The sequence below is a fragment of the Spermophilus citellus genome (genome assembly GCF_964194105.1).
Source record: "Spermophilus citellus genome assembly, chromosome: 3".
Classification (NCBI taxonomy): Eukaryota; Metazoa; Chordata; class Mammalia; order Rodentia; family Sciuridae; genus Spermophilus; species Spermophilus citellus.
Window position 1 is genome coordinate 89557205 of NC_138184.1, and position 18638 is coordinate 89575842.

General features: G+C 39.2%; 1 protein-coding gene across 1 annotated transcript in view; it reads left to right on the top strand.

Annotated features, from left to right (window-relative positions):
* The window catches only part of KNTC1 (kinetochore associated 1), a gene marked incomplete at its 3' end in the record, with an annotated part of 89940 nt that overhangs the window by 3927 nt on the left and 67375 nt on the right, over positions 1-18638 (top strand). The window contains exons 2-9 of the mRNA XM_081283250.1: positions 4133-4295; positions 7582-7702; positions 12693-12808; positions 13135-13213; positions 13764-13841; positions 14666-14700; positions 15344-15454; positions 18178-18271. Of these exons, the coding sequence (XP_081139376.1) occupies positions 4167-4295; positions 7582-7702; positions 12693-12808; positions 13135-13213; positions 13764-13841; positions 14666-14700; positions 15344-15454; positions 18178-18271 (763 nt within the window). The 5' untranslated portion in view covers positions 4133-4166. The remainder of the gene's footprint in view (positions 1-4132; positions 4296-7581; positions 7703-12692; positions 12809-13134; positions 13214-13763; positions 13842-14665; positions 14701-15343; positions 15455-18177; positions 18272-18638) is intronic.

An 18638-nucleotide genomic window follows, 5' to 3' on the forward strand; every position in this document is an offset into this window, starting at 1 on the left:
GAGTGCCGGGCTTAAGTCTGGAAATATGAATCCATGGGTAAGTTGGTTATTAGGTAGTTTGAGTTTGGCCGCTGAGGGTGTGCACATAATCACCTGAGCAGGGCCCTTCCATTTTGGTTTTAGAGGGGGATTTAGTAAACAAGTGGGGCAATAGTAAACAAGTTGACCAAGTGTTAAGGAGGTAGGGTTTTGAGAGATACTAGGGTCGAGAAGGAGCCAGTCTTGATAGCGCCAGAGTTCAGAGCGTAGATGGAACAGGAGGGGCAGGGCATAGGTTTCGGAGATGGGTAGGGGTTCTGTAAGCAGTCCGGGAGGAATGAGGGGATGGCCATACATGACTTTGAAAGGTGAGAGATTAGAAAGCTTCTTGGGCAAGGCCCTAATGTGCAATAAAGCCAAGGGGAGCACCTTTACCCAGTCCAGGCTTAATTCCATGGTGAGCTTGGTGAGGGTCTTTTTAAGGGACCGATTGGTCCTTTCAACCTTTCTGGAAGCCTGGGGGCGGTAAGGGCAATGGAAATGCCAAGGGAGTGATAGCGCGTGAGCCAGTCCCTGAGTTTTCTTTGAGGTGAATTCTGGGCCATTGTCTGATTGGATAGAAGTGGGCATCCCGAAATGGGGGATTATGTGAGTCAACTACCATAGAGGCCTGCTTGTTAGAAATGGGAAAGGCTTGTTTTTTTACTCAGGGCATGTTGGTGAAATCAATCTGCTGGTCTGCAGTTGGGGTATGACTGCGGGCCTGATGAGAAGGGAAAGGTTTAGGTTTTAAAGGAGTATTGGTATTGGTTCTCTGACAAGCGGAAGTGATCTGTTGTAGGAGGGTCTTATCGTGTGGGGAAAGGGTGAAAAAGGAGTGAAGGAAAGTAGTGAGACTGGACTAGAATGGAATAGAGAGTGAAGAAACTGGAAGCGTTGTTGGGGATCTTTGGGCCGATCCCCGGTGGTAAGGAAGAGTAGCGGAGAGGAAGTAAAGCTCTGTAGGGCGGCTGATCTAGCCACTTGATTGGCCTTGGAATTCCCCATAGTAGTAAGGGAGGAGTCAGTTTGATGGGCCTCTCATGGATTATCCCCAGTTGGGAAGGCTCGTAGTAGGCCAGAAATAAGTGTGGAATTAATGACTGCCGTCCCTCTGGTGGTCAATAGCCCCCTTTCTTCCAAATGGCTGCATGGGAGATCTGTATATAGGGAGAAGGTTTTTCCCTCTGCTAGCTGCCACAAGGGCATGCGAGCTATGAGTTCAGCTTGTTGGTTGGTAGTATTGGGTGGGAAAGGTTTTGCCTCTATGATGGATGAGAGGGAAATGACAGCATACCCCGCTACTTTAACCCCTTCATGTATAAAGGAGCTACCATCTGAGAACCAGACGAGGTCCGAAGAGGGCAGGGGCCCCTCAGAAATGGTGGTAAGGCAGGGTAAAATCATCTCTAATACCTCCAGGATCTTGTGAGGGAGAAGATGGGAGGAGGGAGGCAGGGTTTAATGGAGAGCAGGGCTGAAAAGAGATGGAGGGATTTTCAAGGAGAGACGAGGAGGGATAGAACCCTGGAACAGAGGAAGTGACTGTAGCCCCTTGTAAGTGAGGAAATCCTTTAGATGGTGAGGAGATGAGATGGTTAGTGGGGAGCCAAAGGTAAGCTTGTATGCTTCCTTCTGGAGATCATGGCCCCTGCTAGGGCTCTGAGACATGGGGGCCAGCCCCTGACGGTGGGGTCGAGCTGTTTGGAGTAGGCCACTGGTGCAAATGTGGGGCCATATTCCTGACCCAGAACCCCCAGACTTTGTCCCTGTTTTTCATGTACATAGAGGGTGAAGGGTCGGGAGAGGTCAGGGAGATGTGGGGCGGGTGCCCGGAGGAGGGCCTTTTTAAGGATTGTAAAGGGCTTCCCTACCACTGAGGGTAGGGGTTTATCTTTTTTGGATAGATGGTCTTTCCTCCTACCCCAACAATAGAAGAGGTGGATGACACTTTTTGTCTCCAGTCTGTCAGGACTTCAAAGGTAGCCCCAGTGTAAAGGAGAAAGTCAACCTTGCACCCATCCACCTGAATCCACACCCTGGGTTCTTGTTTACTAATCGTTATGGTTGGGGACAAGGACCCAAGGCTCCGTCAATCTTCGATTGCTATGCCCAAAATGTTAGAGGGTTCCCTGGCTATAGGCTTCCTACAAAATCTAGGACAGTCAGAACCCCAATGACCTTGTTGACATTTAGGGCGTGGGTTACGCAGAGTGCATGGTTTGGGGCATGCCTTGGCCCTATGTCCCTCCTTGCCACACTTGAAGCAGGCGCGGGGGGTGGGGTGGGGGTAGGGTTTCGGTGATGGGCGGCAACCCGAGGAAGCACCCTGCAGCACCTGGGCGATCATTTGAAAGTTATTGTGTGTGGCCCTGTGCTTGTGGCGCTCAATTTCCTCTTCCCGGTTGTGAAAAACTTCAAAGGCTACTGCCAAGATCTCAGTCTCAGGGGTGGCAGGGCTTTGTTCGAGCTTTTTTAGTTTGGCCCGGATGTCGGGGTAGCTCTGAGAGAGGAAATATGTCATAAGGACATGATGGCCATCTGGGGTTTCGGGATCTAGGTTAGTATACTGCTGAAGGGCTTTTGTAAGCCGATCCAGAAATTCTGATGGGGTCTCCTCTCACTTTTGAATAATCACTTGAAATTTTTGGAAATTGGCAGCCTTACGTGCCGCCTTTTTGAGCCCAGCCATAATACATATGGAGAATCGCTCCCTACTCTGTATGCCAGCTTGTGTGTTATAATCCCAGTCAGGAGTTTGATCTGGGGCTCAAGTGACCCCGGAGGGTGATTGGGATTAACTCAGTGAGTTTCATCTGCATGGGCTCTGGCAAGTTCCCAGACTCTGGTACGTTCCTCAAGAAGGAGAGTATTAGCTAATAACATGTATATCTCATGGTGAGTGAGGCTATAAGCCTGGAGGACCCATTGAAACTCTCTAAGTGGTGAGATCTGTAGTGAGTGAGCCCAACCTTCACTCCAGTTGCATGAGGTCATTCATAGAGAACAGGACATACACCCGGATAATGCCCTCAGGTCCAGCAACCTCTCTTAAGGGGGCCATACTTTGTGGGACTACGGAGTGAGTCCTAGTTTAGGGGGAACTAAAGGTGTCAGCGGAGTCAGGGGGAACACCTGAGGGGCTGGACGGAGCTGACGGGGGAGGTTGGTAGGGAGGGGGTTCATCTGCCGAATAGGTCGGGGTGAGAACAAAGAAGAGAAAAAGCCTCAACATAGGGGATCTCCTTCCTCTTTTTTGAGTGCTCGCAGAAGTTAAACAGATCTCTGAGAATTGCGGGATCTAGGGATCCTCCTGGGGGCCATTGATTTTGATTGTCTAATTGATAGTAAGGCCAATCTTGTGTGCAGAATTTAATTAGGGGGAGTCTACAGGGAGGGAAGAAGAGGCCCCCATAGGTCAGGAAAGGGACAAGGGTGGTTGAGAGGTGGGGGGGAGTGCCTGTTCTTCCACCCCTCAGTACCTCCTGCTCAAGAACTGGGTTCCAGAGAGTCTACCGTGACTGTGAAGGTCGTGGTGGGGTGCGTCCTCTCCTCCAGATTGGGCGTCAGAGGTTTGCCGGACGATCACGGTCAAAGCCCCTGCATAATCTGTCTGAAGTTGGATACCCAATAGGGGAACTCACCTACTGAAGAGCCAGAGCTCCAAAGAATGGACGAGGATGGCAAGCCTTGAGAGGGGGCCCTCAAGCAGCAAGGAATTCCCCTTCCCGGGTTTCGGCACCAATGAAAGAACAATCAAGGCTTGCCATCAGAGAAAATGCCTGTTTATTGAGGCAGCTCTGCATATTTATAGAGCCAGGGATAGTCTGATGGTTGAAACAATTTAAAGGTTTTGGCCGCTGGCATGGGGTGCTTTCTGATTGGTGGGTAAGGATCATGTGAGTCAGCATGACTCACCATTGGACGGCAATGGGGAAGTTCTGATTGGTGGGTAAGGATCATGTGAGTCAGCAGGACTCACCATTGGCCAGCTCTTCTGGGGGGGGGGATGGGGAGGTTAGTCTTTGGAGCTGGGGCAACTCCAAACACTTCCCAAGGACCTGAATTCCATGCAACAAGATAGTTTGATTTGTAATTTTACATGTTGTCACAGGAAAGACTGTGCTTCCTGACTCAGTTCCAGAAGCATGTGGAATGATATTGAGCTGCTAACAAGTGATGATACAGGAAGTGGATACCTAAGTGTAGGGTCAAGAAATGAAAATGGAACTTGCTTGTATCAAGTAGATTTGCTTGCAAAGATCTCCTCTGAAAAGGTAAGATTTTGACAATGACTCTTTCATTGACAACTTTTTTTTTTCTTGGTAGTAGAGATTGGACCCCAGAGGCCATTTACCCCTGAGCTGCATCCCTAGTCCTTGTTATTTATTTATTTATTTATTTATTTATTTATTTATTATTCATTTAAGTATTGAGATAACATCTAAGTTTCTGATTTTCCCTTTTCAGTACTTTTTTTTCTTTTTTCCCTTTCTTTGGGGGGTTCCTCCAAAAAAAGGAAAGGTGGTGGGGATTGAACCCAGGGCCTAACACATCCCAGGTAAACACTCTACCACTGAACTATGCCCCTAGCCTAGTCCTTCGTTTCTGCTGATAGGGTGATGTTGGTGAACAAAGATTTCTTATAAAGAAAGTACAGCTGACCTTCTGTCACTGTAGTATACCCCATGGTTCCTCTAGTTCCCTTAGCATGTCAATGCTATTATTTAATCCTCTTAATAAGAAAAAGATTAAAAGGAAGGAAGAAGAGACCAACTATTAGAGACAAAGTTATGTCTCCTAGAGCATGGAAGACAGGTCAGGGGATCTTATTTGTAAGGGGCCTAAAATTTAGGCTTTTGACATTTTTCTTTTTTTTTTTTTTTTAATTTTTTAATATTTATCTTTTAGTTCTCGGCGGACACAACATCCTTGTTTGTATGTGGTGCTGAGGATCGAACCCGGGCCACACGCATGCCAGGCGAGCGCACTACCGCTTGAGCCACATCCCCAGCCCTTTTGACATTTTTTCAAATGAGGTGCTAAATGTATGCGAAGAAACTGACTGACAGGATTTAAAAAACAGAAATTGGGCTGGGAATATAGCTCATTGATAGAGGTAATTGCATACCATGCCTGAGGCCTTGGGTTCACTCCCCGTTACCACAAAATAAATCAGAAATTGTTCTTTTTTTTTTTTTGAGATGGGGTTTTGCCTTGTAGGCATCACCACACCAGGTCAGAAGTCATTCTTTTTTTTTTTTGGTAGATGGACACAATACCATTATTTTATTTATTTATTTTTATGTGGTACTGAGAATTGAACCCAATGCCTCACATACACTGGGCAAGTGCTCCACCACTGAGCCTCAACCTCAGCCCCAGAAGTCATTCTTCATGCAGCTTTAAACTTACATCCTTTTGTTGGACTATTCTGTTGTTAGCTGACCATGGATCACATGATATGTAAATATTAATTATCTTATGAGTAGTCCAAACAAATTGCTTTTTTTTTTTTTCCTGGGTGGTGCTGGGGATTGAATGCAGGGATTTGTGCATGCTAGGCAAGCATTCTACCAACTGAACCATATCCTCAGGCCCCAAATTGCATTTTTTTTTTTTTTTTGCCATTACATTATTTATTTGTTAACGGCAAAAATTTAAGCTATACCACACATTCTGTAATGAGAAAAGACATTTCTTTATTTTTTGATATTAGTAGGAGGCTTAAAAACTGGAAGTGTCCTAGGCCTCTCGTTACTTCTGAGGGTCTCTATTGAAGAATGACTGTGAGCTTATGCTAGGCACTTGGACATATTTTCCTTTTATTTTAGGGTCTTACCTTAATGTTAGGCAGACAGAAGACAAGTAATACAAGATATTTAGCTGTAAAAGTATATTTTTTAAGCAAAACATAAAAAACAAAATAAGAAAAAAAGATGTTTGTGCAAGTCAGTATATGCTAAGCGTAAATGAATGGTAGAGACAATTAATCGGGTAGGAATTCAGATGGAGACCTCATTGTGGTTTTAGCAGTCTAAGGAGCACCTCATTACATGCTCTTGACTTGACTACACTTGACTTGGGCCTCAGGAAGAAAGGAAGAACAACTCAATGGAGAGAACAAGGTGGACAGATAGATCCCTAGAAACAGAGCACAGTGGCTTCATTGCAGTGCTTTGGTGTAACTTTTCACTGATTGAAGTAATAGAAGAGGGATACGAGTATGGTGGAACTTTCAAAAATTGTTCCTGGAGAAGGTGACCCTTGACATTGGCACAGATAAAGGGATTATCTTGTTGTGTCAGGGACAACTAAGAGCAGTTGGCATTTATTGAGATAGGCTATGTGCAAGATACTTGTAAACCCTTAACATGAATTAATTCATCTAACCTCCCTGCAGTAAGTATTGTAGGTATTGTTATTTTACTCCTGTTTCACAGGGAGGCAGTTGAGGCATTTGCTCACAAGCACACAGCTAGTAAGCAACTGAGCATTCTCAACCATAAATTCCAATTCCTTCTAGATAGATCTTCATGGGAAGCTCTAATCAACCGAAGCTGAAACTGAAGACTGAAATTTTGCTTGCATAGTGTTTTTTAAGATGTTGACTTAGCTGCCAGTATCTAAAAATCAGTATGCTTCACATAAAGATCACCTTTTCTGGTTAAGTTGGAAAGTGTGGGCAAGTCAGTGTGGCATTTCCTCAGAAATTTTCATGGCTGGTGTTGAGTAGATTCAGCTTTATGTAGATTGTTTTCTCTAGGGGCGGTTATCTACCATTTCACAGTTAAATCATCCCTGCCCCCAGCTCCCCAAGCTTAGCCATGAAACTGAAACTTTATGCCAATATTGGTTTACTCATTTATGTTAATTTTTGTCTCCTATAGTATAAGATCTACTCTTACAAAAAGAGGACTTGTATGGGGGAATCTCTCACTCTTACTTACCCCTCCAGGACTGTTTCCTTACTTAGGACCTTGGATGGGTTTAAAATACACCATACAAAGAAGAACTTAATGACTAATATTTTAGCTTTTGCATCCCTGTGACCAAAATGCCCCCTAGGAATTACTTAGAGGAGGAAAAGCTTATTTTGGCTCATAGTATCAGCTATCTCAGTCCACAGATGGCTGACTCCATTGCTCTGGGTCCAGGTGAGGCAGCGTGTCATGGCAGAAGGGCACATGGCAGATGGAAGCTGAGAGAGTGTGGGGGAAAGAATCACAGGGAAGACGCACCCTTCCAGGGACACCCCAGTGTCTCACCTTCTCCATCCATGCTCCCCTACCTTCCTTTACCACCCAGTCAGTCCATTCAAGCTAGGCTGGAGTAATTAGGTTACCATTCTCATAATACAACCATTTTACTTTTGAATATTCCTGCATTAACAGGCACGTTTAGGAGACACCTCCTATCTAAACCATAACAACTTCTTAGGTAGATGGACTGTATGGTTAAGTTTCAAAGTTGGGTCTTTGGGGCCATGAGGATACTATTGACAATTATTATGAAACTTGTATAAAAATGTTTTAATTTTGGTCATGCTTTCTCCTCTCACAGACCTCTCTGAATCCAAAGATACAAGCGTGCAGCTTAAATGATGGATTTATAATTGTAGCAGATCAATCCGTGATACTGCTTGACAGTGTGTGTAGATCACTTCAGTTGCATCTTATATTTGGTAAGTCTAATGAAATACCTTGGAATTGGGAATGGAACCACCATTTGACCCAGCTATCCCTCTCCTCTATCTATATCCAAAGGACAAAATCAAAATACTACAGGGACACAGCCACATCAATGTCTATAGCAGCACAATTCATAATAGCTAAACTGTGGAACCAACCTAGATGCCCTTCAGTAGATGAATAGATAAAAAATATGTGGCATATATACACAATGGAATATTACTCAGCAATAAAAGAGTAAAATCATGGCATTTGCAGGTAATTAGATGGAGTTAGAGAAGATAATTCTAAGTGAAGTTAGCCATTCCCGAAAAACCAAATGTTGAATGTTTTCTTTGCTATAAGGAGGCTGATTCATAGTGGAATAGGGAGAGGGAGCATGGGAGGAATAGACCAACTCTAGATAGGGCAGAGGGTTTGGAGGGGAAGGGTGGGGGCATTTATTATCCAAAGTACAGGTATGAAGACATGAATTGGTGTGAATATGCTATGTATACAACCAGAGGTATGAAAAATTGTGCTCTCTATGTGTAATAAGAATTGTAATGCATTCTGCTGTCATATATAAATAAAAAATATACATTGGAAGTCAAATATACTTTGCTACAATTTCTCATAGGCTGCCTTTTTGATGGGAGTATTTTTTTTATACCTTTATTTTATTTATTTATTGTTACATGGTGCTGAGGATCAAACCCAGGGCCTTGCACGTGCTAGGTGAGTGCTCTACTGCTGAGCCACAACCACAGTCCATTGATGAGGGTATTTTTATGTGGGGGCATGGTACTGAGGGTTAAACCCAGGGGCTCTCTACCATTGAGCTATACCCTTATCCCTTTTTATATTTTAGTATTCTTTTTTTTTTTTTTTTAAAGAGAGTGAGAGAGGAGAGAGAGAGAGTGAGAGAGAATGAGAGAATTTTTAATATTTATTTTTTAGTTCTCGGTGGACACAACATCTTTGTTGGTATGTGGTGCTGAGGATCGAACCCGGGCCGCACGCATGCCAGGCGAGCGCGCTACCGCTTGAGCCACATCCCCAGCCCTATATTTTAGTATTCTATGTTGCTGAGGCTGGCCTGGAACTTACAACCCCCTGCCTCAGTGTCTTAAGTAGCTGGGATTATAGGCATGCACTTGGACCCACCTGTAAATGTGAATTTAAGAGTAAATTAAGGAGCCAAGCATGGTGGCACATGCCCGTAATCCCAGGGAGGCTGAGGCAGGAGGATCATGAATTCAAACATAGCCTCAACAACAACAAGGTGCTAAGCAACTCAGTAAGACCCTGTCTCTAAATAAAATATAAAATAGGGCTGGGGATGTGGCTCAATGTTGAGTGCCCCTGAGTTCAATCCCTGGTACCAAAAAACATTTTTTTAAAATGTTAAATTAAAGGGTAAATCAGTGATTGTGTTGAAATTAGTGAAATTAGTGAAACAGTATGAAAGCTTTTCTTTCAAGAGAAGTAATTTCTGTAAGAAAGGTGATACTTGGAGTATTTGCTTTAAGAATTTAGACAACCTAAAAGGAATCGGAAGGCAGGTATTTTTTTTTTTGTATAAATTTTTTTTGTGGTGCTGAGGTTCGAACTCAGTGCCTCACAGTACCACTGAGCTATAACTCCAGCCTGAAAATGTAATCTTACTTGTATTGTAGAGGCAAGAAATCTCTATTCATGGAATCTTAACATATCTACCATGATCAGAACACAAGATTCACAGTATCACCACTGATTTAGTGAACTGTGTAACTTAATACATGTGTGTGGAGATAGTTTTTGCTGAATAATTTTAGTTAATAAGCCAGTTCATGCTGTTGCTTTTGTCTCTAATTCTCCCCTCTGCTCCCTTATCAGTCACCTTTGTCTTCATGCTGTTGTGTAAACACAGGCAAGCCCCCACCTGATGACCCTTGCCCAGCTATGCCACTGTCTGGAACTCTTTATACCTTTGGCTAACTTCCTCCCTCCCTCTAATCTTCTTTTTTTTTTTTTTCTTTTTTCTTTTTTTTTTTTTATTATTTTATTGTTGGTTGTTCAAAACATTACATAGTTCTTAATATACCATATTTCACAGATTGATTCAAGTGGGTTATGAACTCCCATTTTTACCCCGTATACAGATTGCTGTGTCACATCAGTTACATTTCCATTGATTTACAAATTGCCTTTCTAGTGACTGATGTATTCTGCTGTCTATCCCATTCTCCACTGTCCCCTCACCCCTCCCCTCCCCTCCCCTCCCCTTCTCTCTCTCCATCCCCTCTACTATAAATCGTTTCTTCCACTTATATAATTTTTCTCCTACTCCTCCTTTCCTCTTATATGTAATTGTGTATAACCCTGAGGCTCACCTTCCAATTCCATGCAATTTCCCTTAACTCTCACTTTCCCTCCCGCCTATCATCCTTGTTTAATGTTATTCTTCTTCTCCAGCTCTTCGTCTCTACCCTGTCCTTGATTACTCCCCTTATATCAAAGAAGACATTTGACATTTGTTTTTTAAGGATTGGCTAGCTTCACTTAGCATAATCTGCTCTAATGCCATCCATTTCGCTCCAAATTCTATGATTTTGTCATTTCTTATTGCAGAGTAATACTCCATTGTGTATAAATGCCACATTTTTTAATCCATTCATCTATTGAAGGGCTTCTAGGTTGGTTCCACAATCTTGCTATCGTGAATTGTGCTGCTATGAACATCGATATAGCAGTGTCCCTGTAGCATGCTCTTGTTAGGTCTTTAGGGAATAGACCGAGAAGGGGAATAGCTGGGTCAAATGGTGGTTCCATTCCCAGCTTTCCAAGAAATCTCCATACTGCTTTCCAAATTGGCTGCACCATTTTGCAGTCCCACCAACAATGAACAAGTGTACCCATTTCCCCGCATCCTCGCCAGCACTTGTTGTTGTTGGACTTCTTAATGGCTGCCAATCTTACTGGAGTGAGATGGTATCTTAGGGTGGTTTTGATTTGCATTTCTCTGACTGCTAGCGATGTTGAGCATTTTTTCATGTACTTGTTGATTGATTGTATGTCCTCCTCTGAGAAGTGTCTGTTCAGGTCCTTGGCCCATTTGTTGATTGGGTTATTTGTTATCTTATTATCTAATTTTTTGAGTTCTTTGTATACTCTGGATATTAGGGCTCTATCTGAAGTGTGTGGGGTAAAGATTTGTTCCCAGGATGTAGGCTCCCTGTTTATCTCTCTTATTGTTTCTTTCGTTGAGAGAAAACTTTTTAGTTTGAGTAAGTCCCATTTGTTGATTCTGGTTGTTAATTCTTGCGCTATGGGTGTCCTATTGAGGAATTTGGGGCCTGACCCCACAGTATGTAGATCATAGCCGACTTTTTCTTCTATCAGACGCCGTGTCTCTGATTTAATATCGAGCTCCTTGATCCATTTTGAGTTAACTTTTGTGCATGGCGAGAGAAAGGGATTCAGTTTCATTTTGATGCAAATGGATTTCCAGTTTTCCCAGCACCATTTGTTGAAGATGCTATCCTTCCTCCATTGCATGCTTTTAGCCCCTTTATCAAATATAAGATAGTTGTAGTTTTGCGGATTGGTTACTGTGTCTTCTATTCTGTACCATTGGTCCACTCGCCTGTTTTGGTACCAGTACCATGCTGTTTTTGTTACTATTGCTCTGTAGTATAGTTTGAAGTCTGGTATCGCTATACCGCCTGATTCACACTTCCTGCTTAGCATTGTTTTTGCTATTCTGGGTCTTTTATTATTCCATATGAATTTCCTGATTGTTTTATCTATTTCTACAAGAAATGCTGTTGGGATTTTGATTGGGATAGCATTGAACTTATAGAGAACTTTTGGTAATATCGCCATTTTGATGATGTTAGTTCTGCCTATCCATGAGCCGGGTATATTTTTCCATCTTCTGAGGTCTTCTTCTATGTCTCTTTTTAGGGTTCTGTAGTTTTCATTGTATAGGTCTTTCACCTCTTTTGTTAGGTTGATTCCCAGGTATTTTATTTTTTGGGGGGATATTGTGAATGGAGTAGTTGTCCTCATTTCCGTTTCAGAGGATTTGTCGCTGATATACAGGAATGCATTTGATTTATGCGTGTTACCCTCTAATCTTCTTGAGTGGTCTGATCCATTCCACAAAATGCATGGTTCTTGCAAGCTCTTTTCTTACCCTGTTTTCCTTTTTCTTTTTTCTGGAACACTGATCACCTTCTCATGAATCTTTAATTTGTTTATCATGTTGTTTTATCACCTATTTCTGCCTGAGAATTTGAGCTCCTTGATGGTGGGAATCTTTGTTATTTTCAGATATATGCAAAAGGTTCAGAACAATGTTTAGCACATAATAACTGCTCCATAAATATTTGTTGACCAAATTAAAGTTAGTAGTGTTTTTGTTTTTTACTTTTATCATAACTTTAAAAAAAAATAATTAGAAGCAGCCTAAATCATTGACTTTTTAGTGACAAATTTTCCATTTTTTTCATATTTACAATAAGCATTTAAAAAAATTTTTTTGGATGCAGATGGGCATATTTTACCTTTATTTATTTATTTTTATATGGTGCTGAGGATCAAACCCAGTGCCTCACACAGTGCTAGGCAAGTGCTCTACCACTGAGCCACCACTCTAGCCCCATCAGTAAGCAATTTTTAAACATATTTTTTTTAGAGGCTGGGGTTGTGGCTCAGGGGTAGAGTGCTCGCCTAGTGTGGAGGCCCTAGGTTCGATCCTCAGCACCACATAAAAAATAAAGGTATTGTGTACAACTACAACTAAATAAACAAAATATTAAAAAATAAATAAAATATTTTGGGGGGTATAGATGGACACAATACCTTTATTTTATTTACTTATTTTTATGTGGTGCTGTGGATCAACCAGTGCTTCACACATGCCAGACGAGTGCGCCATGACTGAGTCACAACTCCAGCTCCGACAATAAGCATTTTTGAAGGCAGTTTATAATAAAACTTCGATTTGAAAATTTTCAGATACTGAAGTGGATGTAGCTGGCCTGTGTCAAGGAGGAATGTTTCTTTTGGTTGGGGAGAGAAGTGGCAACGTACATCTCATTCATGTGGCATCGAAGCAAACATTACTCACTAATGTAAGATCATCTAAATTTTAAGTAATCTCTTAGATAACTAAAACTCTAGCAAACCATTAACTAGTGTTTTAAATGAAAAGAATGTTTCTTTACATTAAGTTTAAGAATATCACTTCAGAAACACAAAGTAAACGCTGAATTGAAAAATTAAGCTTAAATTTTTTTAATACACTTGTTCAGAGTGGTTTTCTATTTTAAAACTGATGTATCTGGAATATAGGCAGAATTATTAGTAATGATAATTGATACTCCAGGGCTTAGAGAATATAATCCTCATTGCATTTTTTCTGGGTTTAATCTTATTATTGAAATTAATTTGTAATTAGGCTTTTGTTGAGAAAGCTAATGATGAACATCAGCGTACCTATCAGAATCTTGTTATTGACAAAGATGGTTCAAATGAAGGTAAGTTTTTTGAATTTATTTTGCATGTCTTCTGTTAAATATCCAATAAAAATTCATGCTCATTTTTAACAAATAGTATAAATTCATTATTATACTACCTACACTATATTAAGATTAATTTTGATGCAGTTAATAAGAAGCAATTTTTTTATCTTAGCACTTTTCAGAGGATTAAATATATGCTTTTCCTAAATATAATGTTTTATACTCATTTTTACAAGAAGACTTTTTTTAAAATGTTTTTGTGAGTTTCAGCATATTATAGTTTGGTTTCAATAAAGATTAACTGGAATATAATTTATTCTGGTATATCTGACTCTTTTTCTGGAACATGATGTTTAGTTTTCATGTAAAAGGTTCAAAGAACTTAACATTTTTAGTCAATAACGAACCAACTTTTGTAAATAAGCTTTATCTGTAATGTTAATATATTATTTAATTAAAATTTAAATGAGCAAATTGACATATTTTTAAATTAGTTCTAGAGACTGGTTTAAATTTTGTATCCACATGACTTTCAGAGAAACTGATTTTGATTTCATTTTAATAGGTACCTATTATATGTTGCTTCTTACAAATAATGGATTTTTTTATGTTACAAATCTTCAGCTTGTAAAAATCCAGCAAGGTATGCAATACATTATTTTCTTATTAATTTACAGCAGTAACTTTTAGTTTTCCAGGTAGATTTTCAAATATTCTCTTTTAAAATATTGTATTTTAATTGCATTTATTCTAGTATACTTGGAAATATTCAGAATACACTTACTTTCCTCTGTTACAGCTGCTATGGAATCTGAGGAAATATAATTTGGTTATAGCCTTCAAGAAATATACAGCTTAGTTGGGGAGGAAAGGTATACACTAGCAGAAAAATAAATGCTTTTTGTTGAAGTGAATGAACTTAGAAACGGAAATAACTATATAAAGAGTTAATAGTGTAGAGCAGAAATATCTATAACATATTCAGTGATTGGTGTGAACCAAATGTCCCTTTGAGCCAGGGAAGACTGAGGAATTGGTTCAGAGCATGTATTCCACAAATGTTTTAAAACTTTTCCTATGTACTAGGCCTCTGCTAGGTCCTGAGTGTATCACAAGGTTTAAGATCCATAGTTTTCTGATGTTTAATGAAGGAGCTAGATAAGTAAAAGAGCTATTCCAAAGCAGAGTGAGAAATGATCAAGGCTTCATAGTAGAATAAGAAGACCCTCTTGGTAGGAAGAAACATGGATAGGGGTTGGGGCAGAGATGTACTATGGGGAACGTTCAGTCAGCTTGGCTGGTACCCTGAATACAATATGTGTGCTTATAATTTATACTATTGATCAAGGGTAATACTGAAAAGTAAGCCTTAACTTATTAATCATGAACTTTGACAATAAAGGGGTGACTTGAATTATTTTATAGATTGACATCACAAGTTTAGCCTGCTTTCTTTTTTTAATGCAGCAATTGAGAATGTAGATTTGGATACAGTCAAAAAGGTAAGAAAACAAAATAATATTGTCCTCTTTAAACTTAAATTTAATATAAATGCAGACAGCGTTTCTGTATATTGGTGGCAGTTTTAGGAACTGCTATAATATGACTTCCATCCCCATCCTCCATACTGAAGATTGAGGCCAGGGGCACTTTACTACTGAGCTACTTCCCTATCTCTTTCATTTTTTATTTCGAGCTAGTGTTTCACTAATTTGCCAATGTTGACCTCCAATTTGCGATCCCCCTGCTTCAGCCTCCCAAGTAGCTGGTATTGCAGGTGTGTACAAGCATGCCTAGCTTGATGTGACATTTTAATAAATTTCTGTTTAAAAATACATTTATATCTGATTGATTTAAAGTGATTTTTGTGGAGCATAAGGAAAAAAATGTAGCCAGGCACTATGGTGCATGCCTGTAATCCCAGTGACTCAGGAGGCTGAGACAGGATGATCACAAGTTCAAAACCAGTTTCAGCAAAAGTAAGCTGCTAAGCAATTCATTGAGACCTTGTCTCTAAATAAAATATAATACAGAGCTTGGGGATGTGGCTCAGTGGTTGAGTGCCCCCGAATTCAATCCCTAGTACCCCTCTGCAAAAAAAGAAAAAGTGAATATGGAACATACTAATTTTTTTTTTTTTTGTAGTTACAAGGACAAATCAAATCCAGTTTTATTTCTACTGAAAATTATCATACTCTTGGTTGTCTCAATCTTGTGACTGGAGATTTAGCAAGTGAAACTCCTGTGATAATTGGGGTAATTCTTTTTATAAAATTTTGTGGAGTTTTGGTGCCTGATGTGTTATCAAATTAATTTGCAACATGTGTAACAAACAGGGATTAAAAAAATTTAGTAAAATTAACTCAATAAATAAACCTAATTTTCTCTCTTTGAAAAATAGTGCATCTTTATTTTCACTAGTCTGTCTCTGCAATTTTAGCATTTCTTTGAATTTTGAATATAGGCAAAAACATCAAAACCAAAAAATTCCAGTCACAGCAGTACCTGTGACGTTGTTGCTAAATAGAAATCACAGATTTAAAAATAATCATATTATTGCAATTATCTTGAAAAATTGTTTGCCCATCGATACTTTAAGATTATAGTGTTGATAGACTGTCAGAATGTGTATTTACTATCGTGACAAAATAAAGGTTCTAAGGATTTCATTTTATTTTATGTTTCGCCTACATTTATAAGTGAAAGAAATACTAAATTTCAGGTGGAGATTTGGGAAAATAAAGATGTAATTTTTTTTCCTATCCTGATTCACAATTCCTTGGAATCTTGAAATAAGCCTGTTAAGAACGTCTGTATTAGACAGTGATCCAAAAGAATTAGAATTCCTAATTAATTCTTATCTTGTAGTAACGGATCCTACCTTATTCTTGGGTAATCAACCTATTTGCAAATACCTTTCATTAGTAATATGGGAAACTGGACAAGAATGTACGTAGAAGAGCACAATTCCCTTTTCTTTTTTTTTTTTTTTTCTCAAAGAGCTTACATTTTAATTAAAAAATAAATCACAAACATAAAGTATAGACATCAAAGGTTAATGCTAAATAAATGGTGTATAGGATACCAGTAGTTCTAAATTTTTTTGTATCCATAGCATACATTATATTGTTGACATTCGATTATTCAACAGATATTTATTACAGACTTAAAATATATAGGGGAAAATATGGCATGCTGAGGAGATCTCTGCTCTTTTTTATTTATTTTTATTTTTTTTTTTCATCTTTTTCTTTTCTTTTTTTTAAATTTTTTTTATTTTTATTTTTTTTTATTGGTTGTTCACAACATTACAAAGCTCTTGACATATCATATTTCATACATTAGATTGAAGGGGATAGGAAAGGTAGCAGAATACAACAATTACTAATAGGGCATTATGTAAAATTGTGGATGTGTAACCGACGTGATTCCACAATTCCCTTTTCAAGCGTGGTTAGAAAGATAGCTCGGGGCTGGGGATGTGGCTCAAGCGGTAGCTGCTCGCCTGGAATGCGTGCGGCCTGGGTTCTATCCTCAGCACCACATACCAACAAAGATGTTGTGTTCACCGAAACTAAAAAATAAATATTAAAAAAAAATTCTCTCTCTCTCTCTCTCTCTCCTCTCTCATTCTCTCTTTAAAAGAAAAGAAAAGAAAGATAGCTCAAAGGATTCATTTTACTATGTAATGTCTCATTTTTTGTTGTTCTGTTTTTTTTTTTTCTACTGGGGTTTGAACCCAGGACCTTGCACACATGCTAGGCCAGTGCTCTACCACTGAGCTACAGTACCCCCAGTCTGTTGTCTTATGTTTTATATGAAAAGTGACTGTTCCTTATTTATATGTCACTTCTATTAACTAGTTATAATTTCTTAGAATTTGGGTGGAAAAGCAGCTAATTAAAGGGGCGGACAAAAATTCAATGTAATTATAGCATTTATAATGACATTTTTACTTGCTGCATTTATATCATACATCAAGAATAGTTAGGGCTGGGGTTGTAACTTGGTGGTTGAGTGCTTGCCTCGCATGTGTGAGGCACTGGGTTTGATCCTTAACATCACATAAAAAAATAAATAAATAAAACAAAGATATTGTGTCCATCTACAACTAAAAAAAAAAATTTAAAAAAAGCAGTTAATTGTATTTCTACATTGTGCATATAGTTTGATATCTCACCACAGTTCTAAATAATTTAAAGTTAATATTTGTAAGAATTTTCCAGAGCTGGGGTTGTGGCTCAGAGGTCGAGCACTCATGTACCATGCTTGAGGCACTGGGTTTGATCCTCAGCACCTCATAAAAATAAAAAAATAAAGATACTGTGTTTACTTATAACTAAAAAATAAATATTTAAAAAAAGAATTTTCCATAAATACTCGATTATTTATTTATGGGGAGAGGGGCACTCACTGACCTATATCCCCAACTCTTTTTTTAAAAAACCTTTATTTATTTATATGTGGTGCTGAGGCTTGAACCCAGTACATTGCACATGGTAGATGAGTGCTCTACCGCTGAGTCACAACCCCAGCCCCAGACCTTTTTATTTTTATTTTGACACAAGTTCTCTTTAAGTTGCTGAGGCTGGACTTGAACTCTTAACCCTTCTGCATTAGCCTCCTGAGTCTTTGACAGGCTTGTGTCATTGCACTCGGCTACTTGTGGTTATTTTAATAAAAATAGTTAGCAAAGACAATATTTACATTTTAATGCTGGAAGAGTCTGTCTTTTGGGTGAGCTTCATGAATATACTTACTCCTTATTAAATATTCACATGATTAAAATATATCAACAGCTCACTGTTCTTTCTATTCTCATGAAACTTAGAGGAACTGGGAGACAAAAGCTGATTGGGCTCTAAATATGTAAATATATTTGAAATCAGTAATGTACACAATTTATATGTTTCTATTTTGAGGAAAGTTCAGGTCTTAGGACCAAATTTGTAATTGATGTACCATTTTTGCTTTTCTAGGGAAACGGTGATTGTGCAATCTCAAAATGGGAACCAGATTCTTCCAAGAAAGGGATGACGGTTAAGAATTATATTGATGCAGAGATTATCAAAGGTAAAATAAATCAGTGAAAGTACATATGGTACATCTGGTGGCTGGGGTTGTGGCTCAGTGGTAGATTGCTTGCCTAGCATATGCAAGGCCCTTGGTTTGATCCTCAGCACCACATAAAAAAATTAAATAAAATAAAGATATTGTGTCCAACTAAAAAATAAATATTAAAAAAAGGAAAAAGAAAGTACTTTTGTATTTATTAGTTCTAGATTTCTTGTTATTCTTAGGTTGGTGAATGGGCCTTTGAACATACTATTTTTTGAAGCTTAGATTAGTTTGCTGATGGTTCACACATGACTGTTCTTGATATGTTGCTGTTGTTATTCTTCCTTTTGGGAGGTCTGCATTTAAGGGTCACCTAAAAAAA